The 21,779-nt window shown below is 37.8% G+C and overlaps 2 protein-coding genes across 2 annotated transcripts in view; one reads left to right on the forward strand and one right to left on the reverse strand.

The window, feature by feature from the left end:
- The window catches only part of Eif2ak1 (eukaryotic translation initiation factor 2 alpha kinase 1), a 35,862-nt gene that overhangs the window by 2,452 nt on the left and 11,631 nt on the right, over positions 1–21,779 (reverse strand). The window contains exons 4-14 of the mRNA XM_048785177.1: positions 21,694–21,731; positions 20,379–20,478; positions 17,842–17,922; positions 17,001–17,100; positions 16,234–16,285; positions 15,577–15,928; positions 11,279–11,474; positions 9,978–10,078; positions 3,878–3,992; positions 3,587–3,669; positions 1,819–2,052 (exon numbers count right to left, since the gene is read on the reverse strand). Of these exons, the coding sequence (XP_048641134.1) occupies positions 1,819–2,052; positions 3,587–3,669; positions 3,878–3,992; positions 9,978–10,078; positions 11,279–11,474; positions 15,577–15,928; positions 16,234–16,285; positions 17,001–17,100; positions 17,842–17,922; positions 20,379–20,478; positions 21,694–21,731 (1,452 nt within the window). The remainder of the gene's footprint in view (positions 1–1,818; positions 2,053–3,586; positions 3,670–3,877; positions 3,993–9,977; positions 10,079–11,278; positions 11,475–15,576; positions 15,929–16,233; positions 16,286–17,000; positions 17,101–17,841; positions 17,923–20,378; positions 20,479–21,693; positions 21,732–21,779) is intronic.
- On the forward strand, positions 5,839–9,399 carry Ankrd61 (ankyrin repeat domain 61). Its single transcript, XM_015501996.2, has 3 exons — positions 5,839–6,157; positions 7,247–7,344; positions 8,243–9,399. The coding sequence occupies exons 1-3, from the start codon at positions 5,942–5,944 to the stop codon at positions 9,186–9,188; spliced, it is 1,260 nt and encodes a 419-aa protein (XP_015357482.1). The 5' UTR covers positions 5,839–5,941; the 3' UTR covers positions 9,189–9,399.

Genomic DNA, 21,779 nt, shown 5'->3' on the forward strand with positions numbered 1-21,779 from the left:
CACATTTTAAAAAATAAATAAATAAAGGCATTATGTTGTGTCCATCTACATCTAAAAAATAAATATTAAAAAAAAAAAAAAAAGAACCACACCTGGGGCTGGATTTGTGGCTCAGTAGTAGAGCACTTACCTAGCATGTGTGAGGCCCTGGGTTCAATTCTCAATAAAATAAAGATTTTTTTTTTTTTTTTTAAGAATCACACCTGCTACTTTCATTTTCTCAAAGAAAAGTATCACATCTACCATTTTACCATTTAAACTAATAAAATTTATTTTTAATTGAAAATTAATATGCTTTAAATAAAAGAAAAATCAACTTCCTGATTTTTCTCCCCTTTGGCTGCTAGGGAAGGAACTCAGGGCTTTATGCGTGCTAAGCATACCTCTACCACTCATTCACGCAAATATCCCCTATGGATTCTTTTAAACAATCATTACAATTGATTTCCAAACAACTGCTATCAGAATCACTTCAAGAGTTTGTTAAAATACAAACTGCTGCCCAATCCCAGAACTCCTTTCCTTCCCTTGTGCCTATTTTTTTTTTGGTACTGGGAATAAACTCGGGCACTTAACCACTAAGCCACATCCCCAACCCTTTTTATTTTTTTATTTAGATACAGGATCTCGCTAAGTTGCTGAGGCTGGTTTTGTAGTCACAATCCTCCTGCCTCAGCCTCCCCAGCCACTGGGATTACAGGTGTGAGCCACTGTGCCCAGCTCAGAATTTATCTTAACAGGTTGGGAGACTGGTGAGGGCCTAAGAATTCTACCAAATTCCCAAGAGATTTTCTTCTGCTGACCTAGAGACTAAGAAAACTTCCACACTCACAGACTGCTGCACAAACACTTGTTTTAATTACTTGGGAATCTTGCGAACATGCAGATTTTCACTGAGAATGTTTGTGGAGCTCCCAGGTAGCACTGATGCAGCTGATCTGAGGACCATACTTTGAGCAGCAAAACACTACACAATGTGTGAATATATCTTTGACTCAAGCTTTAATTAAATCTTAGAAAGTTTCTTGCCCCACCCCAACCTTTCCTGAGGATTGAACCTAGGAGTGCTTCACCACTGACCTATACCCCAACCCCACCTTTTTTTTTTTTTTAAAGTGAAACGGGATCTTGCTAAATTGCCATGGCTTCAAACTTATGATCTTTCTGGTTCAGCCTCCTCAAGCTGATGGGATTATATGTGTGTGCCACTGTGTCCAACTTAAATCTTACAAGTTTCTAGAAGAACAAAATGGATGAATTACCTACTGGTTCCAATATACGCAGACTAGTGACTATACCTGACACTGTGAACATGGTCAGGAAGGAGGAAGGGAATGGGATCCCCTGGAGAACACCATATCACAGGGCTGAAAACCAACACTGAAAGCTCTTCTTGTGGCAAAGGTTTTATCTGCCACCACTGTTCCATCTACTCCTTAGAATTATTACTCTCTTTTGCCCTTTGATATATGTCCCTTTTTATTAGTGAACACTTTTATAATAATTTAGAAAAGGTTCATGATTGAAAAGGAAAAATAAAAACCTTCTTACACTGACTTACTAGCAAGATGAGCCTAAAAAGTGAAACTTAGTTTTAGACTGGAAAGCTGGCAGTGAGTCAACTCATGTAAACCCCCAATACAAGTGTGCTACAGTATAAGCTTACACTTGTTATGTTGTTAGGAAACCCAGAATGGGCTTAAGGTTTCCAAAAACCTTAACTGAAACTCAACTGATCTTCATGAAATAGGATTCACAATTTAAACAAATTCTATTCAAGCTGGATACTTCCCCCAGAATTAAAAAAAAATTACGTACATTTCCGGAAGTTTGGAAAAGTTCACTCTGCAGCAGCTGAAGAGCAGATGGTCTCTGAGATGCATTCCTCCTAGTTAAGTGCTGGATATACTTGGCTTGTACTGGACACCTTTTACTGAGGGGTTCAGGTATGTGACCAGTTCTTACTCCTGTTAAAACTGCTGCTCGCTCCATTTCTGTCCCAAAGGGCTGAAAGAGTTCAAGCAGGATCACACCCAAGCTGTACATATCTGACTGGAAAAGAACAAAAAATGGGGTTCAAGAATACAATTTGAAGTTAGAATGGCACTTCCAAGGCAGTTTACACTCTCAAACAAGCAAGGATTTCTAAGAATGAGGATTTACAGCCACAGACAGGAATACAACAGGAAGGCCCATGCTTTACAGAGACAAGTGTCTATCCCAAGCAAGAGGTAACCAGGATTTTCACAGCCTGATCTCTTTAATACCCAAAAGGGGCACCCCTAGGCATGCAGGATTGGTGGTCAGTGAAAGGACAGCAATATTTCCCACCACCCACAGCAATCATAGCCGTACAACTGTCTCCACCATCCATGACAATCCAGGCCTGACGCAGGCAGAGCAACATAAGCTTGTGACTGCTAGTGCCATCAATACAGGACTATCACCAGGTCCTTTTCTGGTTTAACCTCTACCTATACTCTAAGCATTCCTGGTAATGTTTGCAAATTCTGCATAAGATCTGTGCTACTGGGCTGGGGCTATAGCTTAGTAGTAGAACACTTGCCTAGCATGTGTGAGACACTGGGTTTGATCCTTAGCATCACATAAAAATAAACAAAGGCATTCTGTCCATTTATAACTACAGAAAAAAAAAAAAAAAAAGAATCTGTGCTACTGCTAGGAATGATGGCACACACCTGTAATCCCAGCAACTCATGAGGCTGAGGCTACCCTGAGCAGCTTAACAAGGCCTTGTCTCAAAAAATAAAAAGGGCTAGAAATATAGCTCAGTGGTAGTGCCTGGGTTCACACCCCAGGACAAAAAGGGAAAGAATGAATTACTTTCCCTAAAAACTAGTTTTTTAGGATGGTCTTTACCAGATAAGCTTTTAGAGACAGCCATGGTTTCTTCTGCCAGTTCTTTCCCAATAGCTAAAACACTGATGGATTCCTCAAAAAGAAGAAAAATGAATAGACTTATTTTGAAAAGAGAATTTACTTTAACGCTTCTTTAAGGAAAATAAAAGATACTGGGCACAGTGGCGCACACCTGTAATCCCAGAAGCTCAGGAGACCAAGGCTGGAGGACAGTGAGTTCAAAGTCAGCCTCAGCAATTTAGAGAAGCCCTAAACAACTCAGTGAAGACCCTATCTCAATAAAATACAAAAAGAGCTAGAGTGTGGCTCAGTGGTTAAGCATCCCTGGGTTCAATCCCCAGTACCAAAAGGAAAAAAAGGCTTCCCTGTAGCATTTATTTACATAAGCTTGAAATGAAAAGCTGAACAAATGCCTCTAAGAATTCTTACTTCCTGAATTGAATGGTGACATTTTAAAGGGGAAAGTTCACTTCAGGAACAATTTGAGACATCCATGGAGTTAGAAATAGTAAAGTAGCCTAAAGGGCAACACAATCAGATTCAGGTGAAAAGTGAGGCTTCTTACTAGAGCAGCATGGTTAGTGGGTCACCTGCAGGGCTATTCTCTCCAGACATTTCTACTATACAGCTTCTGCACTAACTGTCCTATTTGATAATTAATGATTGCAGAACAACTCAAATGAAAAAAAAAAGCAACAAATCCTACCTTGGCATCGTACTCAGATCCTTCCAATTGCTCAGGTGAGGCGTACAGACAAGTACCCACTCTGGAAGTATGTGTTGGTGTTCCTACAGTTGAAAAAGCACATATTAAACACTAAGGGTTAACACTGTCAACATTAAGAAATATGATAAGCAGGGGACTGTAGCTCCTACAGGGACAACAGCTATATTTTGTTTTTAATCTTAGTTTTGTTATTACATTTTTATGATGGTCTTATATACCAACATGTTTGACCATGTTCCTTTTTTAATGCAAAAACAAAAAACTGCTTACCCTTCCCATTTCTATTGGTCCAATCTGAATTCTTCTGTATGATGTCTGTGCAGGCCAGGCCAAAGTCTCCTATTTTAACTTGCTGATCAGGACCATGAAGAAAAATATTTCTAGGCTGTACACAAACACAACATGTCCACTCCTTACTTTTCTTAAAACAAATAGTGAAGACTCATAAGTGTTAAGAGCTATTAACTCTGACACAGGATACAATGGGACATGCCTGTAATCCCAGCAACTCTCAAGAGGCTGAAGCAGGAAGACGGCAAGTTTGAGATCAGCCTACGCAACTTAGCAAGACCCTTTCTCAAAAACAAAATAAAAAGGGTTGGCTATGTAATAGTCAAAAAAAAAAATAAAAAGGGTTGGGGATGTCAACATCTGTAGGTTGAATTCCCTAATACCACAAAAAAAAAAAAAAAAGAAGAAGAAGATAGCAACTCAGAAGTAAGTAGCCCTGTCAAAAATTAAAACTTTAAGCAACAGTTCTCAAATTTGGCTGTATGTTAGAATTATCAGAGGAGTTCATAAGAATCTCAACATCCAGGCTGGGTTGTAGCTCAGTGGTAGAGTGCTTGCCTAGCATGTGTGAGGCACTGGGTTCGATTCTCAGCACTATACATAAATAAAGGTCCATCAACAACTAAAATTAAAAAAAAAAAAAAAGAATCTCAACATCCATGTCATTCCTCATACCCACTAAGTGAAAAACTGGATGGGGCTGGATGTAAGTCCCAAAGTCCCAAAGGTATTTCACATTTAGAACTATTAATGTAAGAGCATGCTTTATACCAAGACAAGTGCTTCTTGACCTTGTCTGTGTGTTATCATGTGAGAAGCTTTTAAGAACTGTCCTCTAATAGTCAAAGACTGATATTTTTCACGAAAAACTTCGGGAGTTTGCTGTTTTTTGGTGGCGTAGGAAGTGTTATGAATTGAACCTAGGGTCTTGTACATGCTAAGCACACTTCCCCAGGCCAACTTTTTTTTTTTTTTGAAAACAGCATCTCGCTATTTTGGCTGATCCCAAACTCCCAACCCTTCTGCCTCAGTTTCCCCCAGCCACAAAGCCCAACAAATTTGGTATTTTTCATAAGTTCTCAGATATCTTATATGTTAGTTAGGGTTGGGAACAACAATTATCACACTATGAAGACAAACATTTGATATATTTAAGCAATCTTCACAGATCCAAAACATCTTCCAACCACACTATTCCTACACCAGTGAAAAACTGCATCTAGCCAGGTACAGTGGCACATGTCTGTAATCCTAGCTACTGGGGAGGCAGAGGCAGATCTGATAGGATAGCAAGTTCAAGGCCAGCATCAGCAATTTAGCAAGGAGAACTATCTCAAATTTCAAAAGGGCTGGGGATGTGCTCAGTAATAGAGCACTTCCATAGCATATGTGAGGCTGTGGATTTGATCCCCAGCACAGCAAAAAAATGAAAAAAAAAAAAATGCACCTACATGGGGAAAGAAGATTCTACTAAAATTAATACACACACACACATACACACACACACACACTTGGATTGAAAGTTGTTTTCTTGGGATGGGATTGTGGCTCAGTGGTATACAAGAACAAGAGGACTTGCTTCACATGTGTGAGGCACTGGGTTCAATTCTCAGTACCACATATAAATAAATGAATAAAATAAAGGTCCATCAACAACTAAAAAAAAATTTTTTTTAAAAAGTTGTTTTCTTACTTTTAAATGTAATAATTTGATGTTAATATATAAATACCCTGTTTAGTTCTGTTAGTTGTTTGAACTAAGTTATCTGGAAGAGAAAGCAGAAATAAGTGTAAGATGACAGTTAAAATGTTTTTGTGACTGTGTAGAAAAGCCTAAATACTCTGCTGACATTTGGTTCTATGCAATCAGATAACAAAGTCTGAAGAGGTTTGGCTCCAATTAAAAAATGAACTGTATTCACAAATATAATCCTCAACAATTCTAGAATAGTTCTAGAACTGCACTAAAGGGGTCATCATAAAGAAACAAATTGATTCCATAACAGCAATTTCCCCTGAACTCACAAGTCTCAAGATTTTCTGATGGGAAATATAACCAAGAAGGGAAGCAGAAACCTGGTAGTTGACAGTACCAAGTCACTGGAGGACAGCTCAACCACAGCACTGCACACTAAGCTTTATGAAGCCATAATCAAAGATGACTGCACTACAATCAAGGCACTTCTCAGAAACCACCATGTCAACCAGCCCCTGACTATTCTGGCCAGCTCCACCAGCTATAGATTACATCTGAGCCAGGTACCCTCTTTTATACTTAGTCACTTTTAGATAAAAGAGGGAGGAACATGATCTAACACTTGTGAACTATCTAAGCTCTTTGCTGCCCTAACAAAACATGTGGCTCAGCCACTAACCAGCCCATCCCCCTACAGGGCAGAGTGCAGGTCTGCAAGACCTCCCTTCCATTCACTATGTGTAAACTAATGGAAGAAAAGACTAGAACTTATTTGGCTCAAAGAACATTAGATCACCCTTCTCAAAGATAACCCTTAGTAAGGCCCTTAGCAACTTAGTCCTGTCTCAAAATAAAAAAATAAAAAGGGATGAGGACATAGCTCAGTGCTCAAGCACCCCTAGGTTCAGTCCCCAGTTACCATTTAAAAACAAAAAAGGAGGGGCTAGGGTTGTAGCTCAGCGGTGGAGCGGTGGAGCGCTCACCCAGCAGGTGCGAGGCACTGGGTTCCATCCTCAGCACCACATAAAAATAAATAAATCAAATAAAGGTATTGTATCCAACTACAACTAAAAAAAAGAAAAAATTTAAAAAAAAAGGAAGTCAGCTTCACTTTTCCTCCTCTCCCCCATATCTTACAGCCACAGTATAAAACCACACATTTCTCTCTCTCTCTCTCTCTGTGTGTGTGTGTGTGTGTGTGTGTACACATATTTTTTTTAAGAGCTAGCATAAACAGCTCTGCTAATCATAGACAGAACATATGCTACGTTATCTTTGAAACCCCAAAAATGCAAGGTTTGCTACTGATGATATGACTTTGGTAAAGCCTTAAACCCAGCACCTACTTGCTTGTCACTACAATTTAAGGATAAATAACTTTAGAGCATTAATTTTACACTATGAGTTCTTCACAAAGATACAGCTTTCAAAGTCATGAGTGTTGCCTTGATAAATTTGCATTTCTGTAAAATACAGATTCTATAATATGAAATCCCCTGGATACTGGTCATTTAAAATAGACAATAGCAAAGGAAAATTTCAACACATATGCCAGAATACTACTGAACCAATGTAAAACTAACATACTTGGTTCCCTTGGAATGGCAAGCTAGCACAAATTGTGCTTTTAATACATTTTGGTCTCCCCACAGCAAACACAGTCCATTATCCCAATTCATCTGGCCGCAGAATACCACAAGGCACCAAGTTTGCTCTGTTTGTTAGAACATGGAGCTGATCCAGAAGTAAGGTAAGTGAATTTAGCAGGCCATCTAAAGTGACCATCTGAGTGACTCAGAGGTTATCTATCCTAGTTACTTAGGGGCTTGTTCATTCTTCATGGGTTATGAACTACAAATCATCATGTTTTGAATGAACCTACTTCTGTTATGACTAGATGATATACTAGAAAAATTGGAGAAGATGCAAAAACACAAACCAGACAGCCAAATTAATGCACACTGAGTATTAAGTGCTCAATAACAGTATTGTGGAAAATACATTAAGTTCTGGCCAGAGCCCTCAGGAAGTCTAATAACCTAAGAAAAAACAAGACAATGGGTTTTCTTGTTTATGACTCTCCATTAGAAGGTAAGCTTGATGACAGAGAAATTTATCCTCCTCACTACTCCATCTCCAACACCTAAACCAAATGCCTGCCACTGATAGACCCACTCTCAATCTCTCCTTGCACCTTCACCCCCACCCCAGCTTTCCAAGTCTCCTCCAAACCTGCCCCATCCATCATGGACTCCCCACATCTCCTCAGGGGTTCCTCCGAGCACCCCTTCCTCCGAGCACCTCAAAACTACATAACGTCCCTGGATGAAGCCCCTGCACCTCTCTGCAAGTTGCCCACTTCCAATATTACTCCATGGGTTAACTATTCTCCCATCTGTAAGCCCTCCAGAGGCAAGGGCCACTTATTGTTCACTACGTCCTTGGCCCAGGGCCTCACAATAATAAATCTATATAAACTGAAAACTTGTGGATATCCTAAGAAATTACCCAGCAACAGAGATTCTGAAACATTTCTTCAAAGTAGTTAAAGGATATTAAGAAAATGTTGCCTTCTTAAACATTTAATTTTTTCATGCAGAGCCATTCTCACTGTTAATCTAGTTAACATGTGATAAATACCCTTCCAGGGACACACGCGGCCTCACAGCTCTTCACTTGATGCTACTGCATTGGCCAATCACTTCTACCACATGGACAAAACCAGGCGACAGAATCCAAAGGATCCTGACAGACATTCAGAATAATGCTGTACTGTGTCTCCGCATTTTATGTGAACATGGAGCTCAAGTTAATGCCCGGGTAGACAACAGCAACAAACATTCACCCCTCCACCTGGCCATAACATATGGAACCTACCCAGTTCTCTCCATTTTGGCCCAAAATGGTGCTCAGGTCAATGCCATTAATGAATCCAGCATGACACCCCTTCACATGGCTGCAGATGTACTGAATAAGGAAATGATGGAAACGCTCATTGCATGTGGTGCAAATGTTAACTGTGCTGTCTCTTCTACCGGGAACACAGCCCTGAAGCTGGCAGTGTGTACAGCATCAAGCAAGGCAGGCCGATTGCTAGCAGCAGGGGTTAGCTGCATCCGTATGCTGCTAATTCATGGAGCCAAAGTTAATGCCCAGGACCATGAAGGTCAAACAGCTCTCCATGAGGCTTGTTTTGGAGGCAGAGAGGCAATAATCAATCTCTTGCTGGAATTTGAAGCAAATGTCAACATTTTAACAAAAAACTCAGAATCTCCAATTTATATGTACCTTCAACGCAGTTCCAACGTCAGAGATGCGACACTTCTTGCCAGGCTACTTCATCACACTTACCCTTTGAGACTGACCAATAAGCAAGGTATCCTACCTGCAGGAATCATGCTACCAGAATTCCACCTCTTAAAGGAAAACCTAATAAACTTATCTCAAAAACCTTTATCCCTAGAGGATATCTGTAAAAGAAACATCAGAAACGTTTATGGTGAGAAATACAAACAACACCTGAAGAAACTTCTCCCGATGAAGATGTGGAACTCTATATACTGCTGTTATGATTTAGCTTACCTCTTGAAATAAGACCTCCAGGTTCCTTAGTGCCAGAGAATTTCAACAACTCAAAATGTTTTTTCTGGCTAGACATACACCAGAAAATACATAACTCATCATCCTTACATCCCAATGTAGAAACTACTGGTTCCTAAACCCTTTTCAAAAAATAAAGTGATTTGCACATCAATTTTTAAAATATTTTTAGTTGTACATGGGCTCAATACTTTATTTATTTTTATGTGGTACTGAGGATAGAACCAAGTGCCTCACGTACAAGGCAAGTGCCTTACCACTGAGCCACAATCCCAGCCCCTGCACATTAACTCTTATGCTCCTTAATTTTCTTTTAAATGCCTTTATCACAATTTAAGTTTTGCCTGAAAAATAAACAACTTACTTTAAAACTTGTCAGCAAAAGAAGAAAATATTTTTCTTGATAGTCTTTTGTGGATTAAAAACTGGAATAGTGCTCATCATCATTTTTCAAGCAGCAAAAAATTAAACTTTCCCAGAAAGTTTATTATCTAATGCTATGATAATATATAAGCATTTCTGACAGTAAAAGTACATTCAGCATCACTAATAGTACCTGGACTCCAAGAGTAATGTTCAAATACTCTAAAATTGCTGTTTTTAATTTAATCTAAGGTTTTCTTGACTGGACCTATGCAATGATGATTTATACAGAAGTAACAATGACCTTCCAAGTATATGAACAAGGATACATCATCTCACTGTACCCAGGGAGCCCACATCAAGTCACCCCTCACATAAAGTCACCACTACTGCTTTCAAGGATTCAGATACCCAACTTACCTTCAGATCTCTGTGTACAATTCCCATGTCATGTATGTAAAATACACCTTCCACCAATTCTTGAAAAATTTTTGTTGCAACACTGGCCATAACATAAGGACCTGGAAGGCAGGGTGGGAAATAGCTTCATTTCTCTATTTTTTTAAATCCATTATATTAATATCTAAATGTTAAGGTGATTCAGACACTTAGGCAACACTCAAGTTTTTAACAAAGTCAAGGAGCTGTGGAGCACAATCTGAAGCACAAAGTCAACACAGAAAGTGTTCCTCAGCTAGAGAAGAAACCATCAGACTGGCACCCAATCCTTGATGGACTGTGTCACCTGAAAGAAAGGACCTCTAATTTCACCCAGAATCAATTTCACCCTGTATCAATTACCTTTTAAACAATTCTCAGGCATTAGATGACTAGCTTAGATATAGTTTAAGTTCCCATCAACCCTTGACATCCTGAGATCTAATGCTAATAAATCCAATTTATTAGCCCACAATATATTAAAGATATTACAAATAGTGGAATAAGATAAATTTCGTTTGATTGAGAGTTTTAAATTTCTATCATCTGGAAGACTTATTTGCAAAAATGACTGACAAATGAAGTACGTGGCAAAAAGAAAAAAGTATAGGGCATGGTGGTGCAAGCCTATAATCCCAGTAACTTGGTAGGCTGAAGCAGGAGAATCAGAGGTTCGAGACCAGCCTGGGCAACTTAACCCTTAACTTAACCCTTTCCTCAAAGTAAAAAATAAAAGGGATTGAAGATATAGCTCAGTAGTAAAGCATCTTTGGGTTTCCCAGTACCAAGAAAAAAAAAAAAGTGAACTAATTCATCTAATTAATATTTATAAGACTAAATAAAAATTAATAAAGAAAGAAATCCTGGAGTTTGCCTGCCAATTAAGTTTAGTAATATCAAACTAAGCATTTAATAGCTCAGTCATTTTAAATCATTAACTAATCTATTGTTTACATTCATATAAAAGAACCCTGCATGTTCTTCTTGAATGAGCCTTGTTTGTTTTAGAGCTCAAACCTACTCCACACATACACACACAGAGGATAACTTTTTACAATATCTAGTTTATAATAAGGCAAGTACTTCAGAAGACAAACTACTCTCTCTCTCTCTCTCTCTCTGTGTGTGTGTGTGTGTGTGGTGTGTGTGTGGTAAAAGCAATGGTTCCATTTATAAAAGACCCCTGCTCTGACTACCTATCACACAAAAGTGATTACCATACTCCTGTCTAGATAGAAAAGTAAGAAAAGCTTTTGACTGCCACAACTATGTAGAACCACTACCTTCCTGTGGTGTCTTGAAAACATGTGGTTCTTGTTTTATCCACCCCACATCTCCAAATGGCAGGCAATAGTCACAGGATTCAAACTGGACCTGGGGGCAGACCTGGCCAGACAGGGTACTGATTCTGTGGCAGTAGTGTCCATTCATGCCATTTTCTGTGCCTGGCAATCTGCTACATCCTTTATATTCCTCACATTAATCCTCACAACAACCCCACACCACAGGGACAACCCACAACTGATAGATGATAGACAGACAGAGTATTCCCAGACTTGCATGGAAAGTTAAAGCTGGTAAGTATAGTCAGGACTCAAATCCAGGTCTGCTGTTCCTGGGATTATTGGGANAAAAAAAAAAAAAAAAAAAAAAACTAACATGAAGCTATGAACACAGTGTTGGACAACACTACAAAGTTAAAACTTCAAAATATTTTAAGAAGAAAACAGCCCAGCATGATGGCACATGTCTATAAGTCCAGCTACTCAGGAGGCTGAGGCTGGAGTATCACAAGTTCAAGGTCAGCCTGGGGAACTAAATGAAACCTGGTCTCAAAACATAAAAAGGGCTGGAGATGTAGCTCAGTGGAAGAGCATTCCTAGGTTCAACCTCCAGTACCACCAAAAAATTAAAAATAAGTAAATATTCTGTATATGTATATATTACATAAACATATATACATATACACATATACACCATCCTAGCAGCATCATACATATTTTGCCTTTATTGTTTTAACAGACTTCTTGAACTGGATGGTAAGGATTAAAATTCTCCTGCCATACTCATTACTTATTCTCTAAATGGAAGTTTAGAGATCAGCAACTGCATATGGTGCTTCAATAAACTATGTCCATTTTCCTAAGGAACTGCACACGGCACTACAACGGTCATGCAGCAGGCTAAAGACACATACACAAGGCACTGAAAATAACCAACACACCACCTGCCACAACCGAACTGAACCAAGTGCATTCCCTCCACCTAAGTACATGGTAAACCAGAGAAGCAGCACCGGAGTGCATAGAGGAGCTTCTGGAGACATTGTTTTTGCATTGGAAGCTGGTCTCAGATTTGAGTAAGGATATCTTAGACCCAATAAAGAACAGCAAATGATTAATGACTGACATTTAGTTTTGACTTAAAATCAAGTCACTCACAGGCTGGGGTTGTGGCTCAGTGGTAGAGCAATTGCCCAGCATGCATGAGTCACTGGGTTCAATCCCCAGCCCCACAGAAAAATGAACAAATAAAATAAAGGTATTGGGTCTATCTACAACTAAAAAAATATTAAGAAAAAAATCAGATCACTCTCATCTACCATTCTGATAATCTAATATTGTGATTTTTAACTTTGGCTAGACATGAGAATCAAGTAAATTTTCCAATAAGTGTCAAAGACCAAGGTCTATCTTAGAACAATCACTCTATATAAAAATAACAGATATACTCCCAGATAGCTTTCTTTTATTTTTTTTTTTTTATTTTATTTTTTTTAATTTTAATATTTATTTTTTAGTTTTTGGTGGACACAACATCTTTGTTTGTATGTGGTGCTGAGGATCGAACCTGGGCCGCACGCATACCAGGCGAGTGCGTTACCGCTTGAGCCACATCCCCAGCCCTCTTTTATTTTTTTTAATCTTTATTTTGTTTATTTATTTTTATGTGGTGCTGAGGATTGAACCCACATGTGCGAGGCGAGTGCTCTACCGCTGAGCCACAACCCCAGCCCCAGCAGTTTTCTTTTAAAACAGATTTTACATTTTAAAATAATCTTGAATTTACAGAAAAACTGAAAGGATAGTACAAAAAGTTTTCATAAAACCCACACTCAGTTGTCCCCTTTTTCTTTTTTTCCCCTTTAGTGGTAGGATTGACTCCAGAGCCTTGAGCATGCTAAGGAGGCTCTCCACCACTGAGCTACATCCCCAAGCCCCCACTTCCCCTTGTTATCAACACCTTACATTAAAACGATACATTTGTCACAATGGGTGTACCAATATTGATACATAATATTACTAAATAAAGTCCACAGTTCACTCAGATTTCCTTAGTCTTTACAGTTTCCTCTTTCTATTCCAGGACCCCAATCAGGATATACCTATCATATAACATGGAGTTGTTGTGTATCATTAGATTCCTCTGGCCTGTGACAATTTCGAAAAGTACTCATCAAGTATTCTGTAGAATGTCCTTCAATTGGGATTTTTCTACTATTTTTCCCATGATTAGATTGGGACTATGGTTTGGGAAAAGGAAGATCACAGAGATAAATTGCCATTCTCATCACATCATACCAAGGATACTCACACTAACATGACTTATCAACACTGATAGTGACTTCCATCTCTGGCTAAGGTTGTATCAGGCTTCTCCTCTGTAAAGTTACTCAACATTTTTAAAAATCCTACATGTGATTCTAAGGTGCAGCCAAATCCGAGAATCAGTGTTATATTTTTAAATATCCAACAAAGTGTTTCTAGAAGGACCTATATATATAGGGTGTTGATGGGAGGCGGGGAACCTGGATTATATAAGAAATTTTTTATAATTTTATATACGAAATTTTTTTTATAAGAACACCAATTTCAGAATTTAAAAAATGATAATAATAAAGTAAAACAAGTATTTAAATTTGTCTTAGGGCTGGGGTTGTGGTTCAGTGGTAGAGTGCTTGCCTGGCATGTGAGAGTACCATGTATAAATAAATAAACTAAAGGTCCACTGACAATTAAACAGATTTGTCTTAGAAATGTTAAAATTCTACCCAAGGGCTGGGGCTGTAGCTCAGTGGCACAGCACTTGCCTCACATTGTGTGAGGCACTGGATTTGATCCTTAGCACCACATNGGAGGCAAGGGTAGGCCAGGCTAGAGTCAGTAGGAGTCCAATGGTAGAAGCTCCCGAACATGACACATGGAGGAACCAGTTCTGAAACTGGTCTGCAAACAGTTTTTAAATCTAAGATAAAACATCAAAGAAGCTTATGTAGTACTCTATAACTCTACTGAAGTATATATACTTTAGCTTCACATAGTATATAATAACTTGATTCAAGAAAATTATAAGCAAACATTAAACTTCCTACAGCCCACTCATTTAGGCATCAAAGGAAATTTTCCAAATACAGAAATACAGAACAATGAAACAATTCTGATTAGAAGTCCTTCAAACTAAACTCCTTTGGATTCAGGTGAATCCATTCAAAGTTTTTTCATTTAAAAAAAAAAAAAAAGTTGGGCTAGGGTTGTGGCTTAGTGGTAGAGCACTTGCCTAGCATGCATGATGAGGCCCTGGGTTCGATCCTCAGTACCACATATAAATAAATAAATAAAGGTATTGTGTCCATCTACAACTAAAAATATATAATGTATATATTTAAAAAAAAAAAAAGCTCACACATCTGTAATCTCAGCAAGAGGAATTCAAGTTCAAGGTCAGCCTTAGCAACTTAGCAAGGCCCTAATCAACTTAGACCCTGTCTCAAAATAAAAATATCAAAAGGGCTGGGGACAGGCTGGGGTTGTGGCTCAGTGGTAGAGTGCTTACCTAGCACACGTGAGGTACTGGGTTCGATCCTCAGCACCACATAAAATAAAGATATTGTATTTCTACCTACAATTAAAAAATAAATATTTTTTTAAAAAAAGGGCTGGGGACATGGGCTCAGTGTTTACGCACTGGTATCAAAAAACAAAAACAAAAACATACACACAGACATATATATTCCTTGACAAGAATTCTGTGTTCTGTGTTGTGTATATATAGCTGAGATATACAGTTTTGCAATTCTAATGACAGATTCTGTAAAGACTTTGTTAATGCTCACTTTTTAAAATACTAATATTCAATACCAGTGATGGAAGTCTGACCAGCATATTAGTATAACCCTCAATAAGAATATTCTGAAAACTGACCTGGTAATCCTACAGGACTCATCTAAAATAAAGCTCTAAAAATAGAAAACTCTTTGCATAAGTATATTTTTATAGCATGATGCTAACACACTACAGAAACAGAGTGTGAATGAGGCTTCCAAGTCCAGCGCAGACATTAAAGAATGTCTAGAGAAGCAATGACCCACTAGGGAAGTCAGAAAAGGGTCATTAGTAGGAGCTAAGTGAAGGAGGCAGACCAAATATAAGGGCCATATGACAAGAGAAAACATGGTGAGTCCAAGACTGAACACAGCGCAGAAGAGCGAGAGTAGAGACAGGGAGGCATGCCAAGTGGGAAGTCAGATGAGAAGGCAGGCCCATTACAATCCTTCATACAATTTTTAAGATACATCTCATCAGTAGGTTCTGGGAAAATGCTCTACCTCTGTCTGTCCCAACAAGTTAAAGTTTACTTCAGAAGACTCTTCAGTGGATGTGAAATTCCCTTCCAGGTCTGAATTATGCCTGACTGGCAGCTGATGTTTGACAATCGATCTGTCAGACAAATCAGCCAAGCCATTTTCCTGGAGATCAATGGATGACTCAAGTTCATTGCTGTCCCTTATAACTAAATCTGTGGTGTAGTTCACCAATTTGTTATTCTGATTTTCGATGTCACATTCTCCAAAGGGTTTTTCTTTTTCTGAGGTAAACTCAGCAAAGATAATTGACGAGCTGCTACTTTCATTGTCTTTAACATCATATTGATCCCTGGAGGAAAAAAACAGCAAAAAATAAAAGTGACTGTAAAAAGAGATCAAAAGAGTATCTCAACTGCTTCTTCAAGTCTGTAGGAATCTTATAGATAAGCTTTTTGAAAAGGGTATCAAATCGTTCCAGTAGCACCCTTTATTTAACATACTAAAATACTTGAGGAGAAAGCAATTTAATATTTTTTAATAAAAATAAACAAAAAGAAAGCCTAAAACACTCCTGCCAAGCTCCCAATAGGAAAAGGCAAAGGCAAGTCAGTGCAGGCCACAGTAAACAATGTCTAATGTGCATACACCTCATACCTGTCCACATCAGAGAGCACTTCGAGAGAGGGCAACTGAATAGGAACTCTGCCTGTTGAACAAAAACAAAATATAAATATCTGCAAGCAGCCCAGTACTTCAACTTAAAGTTAAAAGCAGAGCTAAAATGTATAGATAATACCAAATGAGACTATAAGTCAAAATGAATACACCATCTTTATTAAAATAGCAGGCTTGTTTTAGAAAGTATAAAAACAGACTTGTTGTATACACCAGGAGTCAGCAAACTTTTTGGAAAACCTGAAAGAAAATAGTTTAGGTTTTGTTAACTCTAAGGGACTCAGCTGCAACCTGAATTCTGTTGTAGTGCAAAAGCAATAGGTACATAAGCCTGTGTTCTAATAAACTTTTTTATTAAATAAATAAATAAATAAATCACATTCTGAGCTTAGATAACCCAATTTGAATTATTCATAACTCCCCAAATATTCTTTTCATTCCTTTTAACTATTTGAAAATAAAAAACCATTCTCAACTTGGAATATACAAAAACAAGGGTAGGCAAGATTTGGCTCACAAGTAGAAATATGCCAACCATTTTACTATATAGGTTAAGTATCTCTTATCCAAAATGCACAGGACCAGAAATAAATCAGACTTTGGATTTTTTCCAGATTCTGAAATATTTACACAGACTACAAAATCTAAAAAATTTTAACACTCTAAAAGTGTTGAATTTCAGAGCTTTTCAGATTTCATGTTTTCAGACATGGGATGCTCAATTTGTATAGTCAAAAATGACTTACCTTGGGGCTGGACCACATGAACATGTTCTATCCATGCAGTATGATAGCCTACAATATTAGGGTGCTGAAGACCTGCCAGCACCTTTACTTCCCGTAGTACCTAAAGAAAATGTAAAAAGATTTTACCAGCAATTTGTTAAGTGTTTATTCCTCTTGAACACTTCTTGTTCAAGAGCAAATAATAAAAATCTCTCTGTACAAGCAATCTGAACTATGTCAATGGGGATATTCTAGTGAGAGACAAATAGTTACAGCAACTAAATAAATTTATACAGCACTTTATGTTTCGTAAAGCTCATTCATTATCATTCTCTCATCTGATTTCCTACATCAAATCAAGGTAAGTAAAAAAAACACTATAGTCAAGTGAGAGAAACAGCAACTCAGAAAATAAGGCAGTTTTCCCAGAACCACAATAGCATGTAGGGGGAAGACCTAGACAAACCGGGCTCATGCTTTATAGTAATAAATTGTACTATACACTAATCATTTACCTGAAAAATTAATTTCCCCAGCAATGACTTGAAATGTGGTAGTCTACAAAAAATTACCTTAAATAAAAATTTAGTTTTGATATTTATACTATACTACAATCTCATCTTTTAAGAGAGCAATCCATACCACCTACTATTTGCCAAATACACATATAACTCCTTTGAAAAGGAACTTAATTCACAATTATACAAAATAAATCTTTGTTTCTTTCTTTGAAATGAGGCTTGCTATTTGCCCAAGCCCATCTTGAACTCCTGGGCACAAGTCCCACCACAGCATCCCAGCAGATGAAATGCAGGTACATGCCACCACTGGGTCTAGCTCAAAACACTTCTTAAAATCATACCTTCATGCAGTCAGTCTTAGTTGCACCCTTAATCAGAATTTTCTTAATTGCATAATGCTGGCCATCTAATTTATTCCTGACCTAAAAAGCAGAAAAGACCAAGTATTAAGTTCCAATAAATTATAAATTAATAAGTTCCTCTATTCTGAGCTTAGTTAACCCAAACTAGCCAAAAAGATCAAATTAAGCTAAAGCCAAGAATCTTTGCCCCTGTTTTCTGGGAAGTGAGTCCTACTCGGCTGGACTACAGCTTTGTAAACTGTGTGAGTCTGACACCCAAAGGTTCCAGGTCTAAAGAACAGGAACATCAGCTAACCTACCTAAGCCCCAAAATGCAGGATATTCTTTTTAGTAACACTGTGTGTGTGTGTGTGTATGTGTGTGTGTTGCTGAGGATTAAACCCAGGACTTTACACATGCTAGCTCTATCCCAAAACTACATCCCCAGCCATATTAACACTTTTTTATTTTTTTAGAGAGAGAGAGAGAGAGAGAGAGAATTTTAATATTTATTTTTTAGTTTTCGGCAGACACAACATCTTTGTATGTGGTGCTGAGGATCAAATTCAGGCCACACGCATGCCAGGCAAGCGCGCTACCACTTGAGCCACATCCCCAGCCCCAACACTTTTTTTTTTTTCTTTTTTGTACTAGGAATTGAGCCCAGGGGTACTCTACCACTGAGCTACATCCCCAGCCCTGTTTTGGATTTTTTTTTAAATTTATTATTTATATATGACAGCAGAATGCATTACAATTCTTATTACACATATAGAGCACAATTTTTCATATCTCTGGTCATGTATAAAGTATATTCACACCAATTCATGTCTTTATACATGTACTTTGGATAATAATGATCATCACATTCCACCATCATTTATAACCCCTCTGCCCTACCTAGAGTTCATCTATTCCTCCCATGCTTCCTCTCCCTATCCCACTATGAATAAGCCTCCTTATATCAGAGAAAACATTCGCATTTAGGATTGGCTAACTTCACTTAGCATTATCTTCTCTAACTCCATCCATTTATCTGCAAATGCCATGATTTTATTCTCTTTTATTGCTGAGTAATATTCTATTGTGTATATATGCCACATTTTTTTTTTTTTATCCATTCATCTACTGAAGGGCATCTAGGTTGGTTCCACAGTTTAGCTACTGTGATTGTGCTGCTAGAAACATTGATGTGGCTATGTCCCTGTAGTATGCTGTTTTTAAGTCCTTTGAGTATAGACCAAGGAGAGGGATAGCTGGGTCAAATGGTGGTTCCATTCCCAATTTTCCAAGAAATCTCCATAATGTTTTCCATATTGGCTGCACCAATTTGCAGTCCCACCAGCAGTGTATGAGTGTACCTTTTTCCCCACACCCTCGTCAACACTTATTGTTATTTGTATGCATAATACCTGCCATTCTGACTGGAGTGAGATGAAATCTTAGTGTGGTTTTGATTTGCATTTCTCTAATTGTTAGTGATGATGAACATTTTTTCATTTATTTATTGATTGATTGTATATCAGGGAACAGACATTTCAGTGTCTGTTCAGGTCCTTGGCCCATTTATTGATTGGGTTATTAGTTTTTTTGGTGCTTAGCTTTTTGAGTTCTTTATATACCCTAGAGATTAGTGCTCTATCTGATGTGTGAGGGGTAAAGATTTACTCCCAAGATGTAGGCTCTCTATTCACCTCACAGATTGTTTCTTTTGCTCAGAAGAAACTTTTTAGCTTGAGTCCATCCCATTTACTGATACTTGATTTTAATTCTTGCACCACAGGAGTCTTATTAAGGAAGTTGGGGCGGCCTAATCCCACATGATGGAGATTAGGCCCAACCCTGTTTTTTATATTTTACTTTGAGAAAGGGTCTTTCTAAGTTGCCAAAGCTGGCCTTGAACTTATAATCCTCCTGTCTCAGTCTCACAAGTAGTTGTACATTTTTAATAAGAATATACCCTAAGGGCTAGGGTTGTAGCTCAGCAGTAGAGTGCTTGCCTAGCACATGCAAGGCCCTGGGTTCAATCCTCAGCACCACATAAAAATAAATAAATAAAAATAAAGATATTGTGTCCAACTAAAACTAAAAAATAAATATTAAAAAAAGAATATACCATAAAACAAAGCTCTTATGTTTTCAGAATACACCTAGTATTCTTAGAAAAATATTAAAACTTGGGCTGGGGATGTGGCTCAAGTGGTAATGTGCTCGCCTGGCATGCGGGGGGCACTGGGTCCGATCCTCAGCACCACATAAAAATAAAATAAAGATGTTGTGTCCACCGAAAAATGAAAAATAAATATTAAAAAATTCTCTCTCTCCTCTCTCTTTAAAAAGAAAAAAGAAATGAAAAATATTAAAACCTACATACTTCCCTGTAAATAATAAATCATAATGATAAGTAAATAAATGTGACATCTAGGCATTCTCTGAGTGCTTTATAATAATAATAATAATAATAATAATGAAAACAACTTCTCAAAATACACTTATTTATAGAGTAATGGGTCAAAATGAGCAAGTAGAAAACAAACCTTGTATACTCTTCCATATCCGCCTTTTCCTAAGATGGCAATTTCTTCAAATTCATTCAAGTAACGTGAAGTTTGTGCTTCAAAGGCTATTTCCCTGGATCTAAAAGTTAAATACAAACACATAATCAATATTTTTGGTTTTATTTTTGGTACTAGGGATTGAACCCAGAGACACTTTACCACTGAACTATATTCCCAGTGCTTTTCTTAAATTTGAGACAGGTTCTCACTAAGTAGCTGAGGCTGGTCTCCAACTTGCAACACTCTTGCCTCAGCCTCCCAAATCATTAGGATTAAAAGTCTACTCCCCTTCAGTGGCCAAATATATAATCAATATTAAAACCTGAAACAATATGATCTAGGACAGTTCACATTCACTGTATTATGTACAAATCTGCTGACTCATCTATTACTAAACTGCAATCATCTATTACTAAACTGCAATCATTTATAAAAATATGAACTGAAGTGGGGCTGGGGCTGTAGCTCAGTGGTAGAGCACTTGCCTAGCACATGTGAGGCACTGGGTTCAATCCTCAGCACCACATAAAATAAAAGTAAGTATCCATCTACAACTAAAATATATATATAAAATGAAGTAAAATTTTTCATTCTTTATAAAGAAAACATTGGCTAAGCAAATCAACAATGTACTGAAAATAGCAAAGGGGTCATTAAACTAATTTCAAGTCCCTTACCAGTTATAAATTACCACCAATGTTTTACAACAGAAATCCTAAGGAAGGTTACTGGACAGTAATTGATTAGGTAAACTCAGTAACAAATTTATTTAAATTACAATGCAGACCAGACATAGATTTTAAATATTTTGTAAACAGATGTTCCCTAAAAGAGATGGGGTATCAAGTAAGGTGAATTAACAGTGGGGCTTAACAGAATCCACACTCAATGGGGACAAGAGTTGGAAGAGGAAAGAAATGAAAAAGCAAGTCCTGGAGCAGGACTAAGCGCTAACAACACAGTCTTAAATTGTCATTAACTATCCTAGTGCAGTGGAGCACGCCTGTAATCCCAGCAGCCTAGGAAGCTGCAGCAGGAGGATGGAAAGTTCCAGGCCAGCCTCAGCAACTCAGTGAGGCCCTAGGCAACTTAGCAAGACTCTGTCTCAAAACAACAACAAAAAAAGAGCTGGGGATGTGGCTCAATGGTTAAGCACCCCTGGGTTCAATTCCAGGTTCCAAAAAGAAAAATTCACAAACTACCCTAACAACATTATTTTTTAACTCTCAAATTAATACTGATTTCTTTTGAATAGTTTAGTCTGTGCATAATCAAAGAAGTACTTAACACATACCTGATCTTCTGCATATAAGAATTATCCTCACAAGGATCCTGAAACAAAAAAAGTACTTTTAAAAAACCGTTTTGAAAAGTTTGAAA

This window comes from Marmota marmota, unplaced genomic scaffold (genome assembly GCF_001458135.2).
Source record: "Marmota marmota marmota unplaced genomic scaffold, marMar, whole genome shotgun sequence".
In the NCBI taxonomy this organism is placed as follows: Eukaryota; Metazoa; Chordata; class Mammalia; order Rodentia; family Sciuridae; genus Marmota; species Marmota marmota.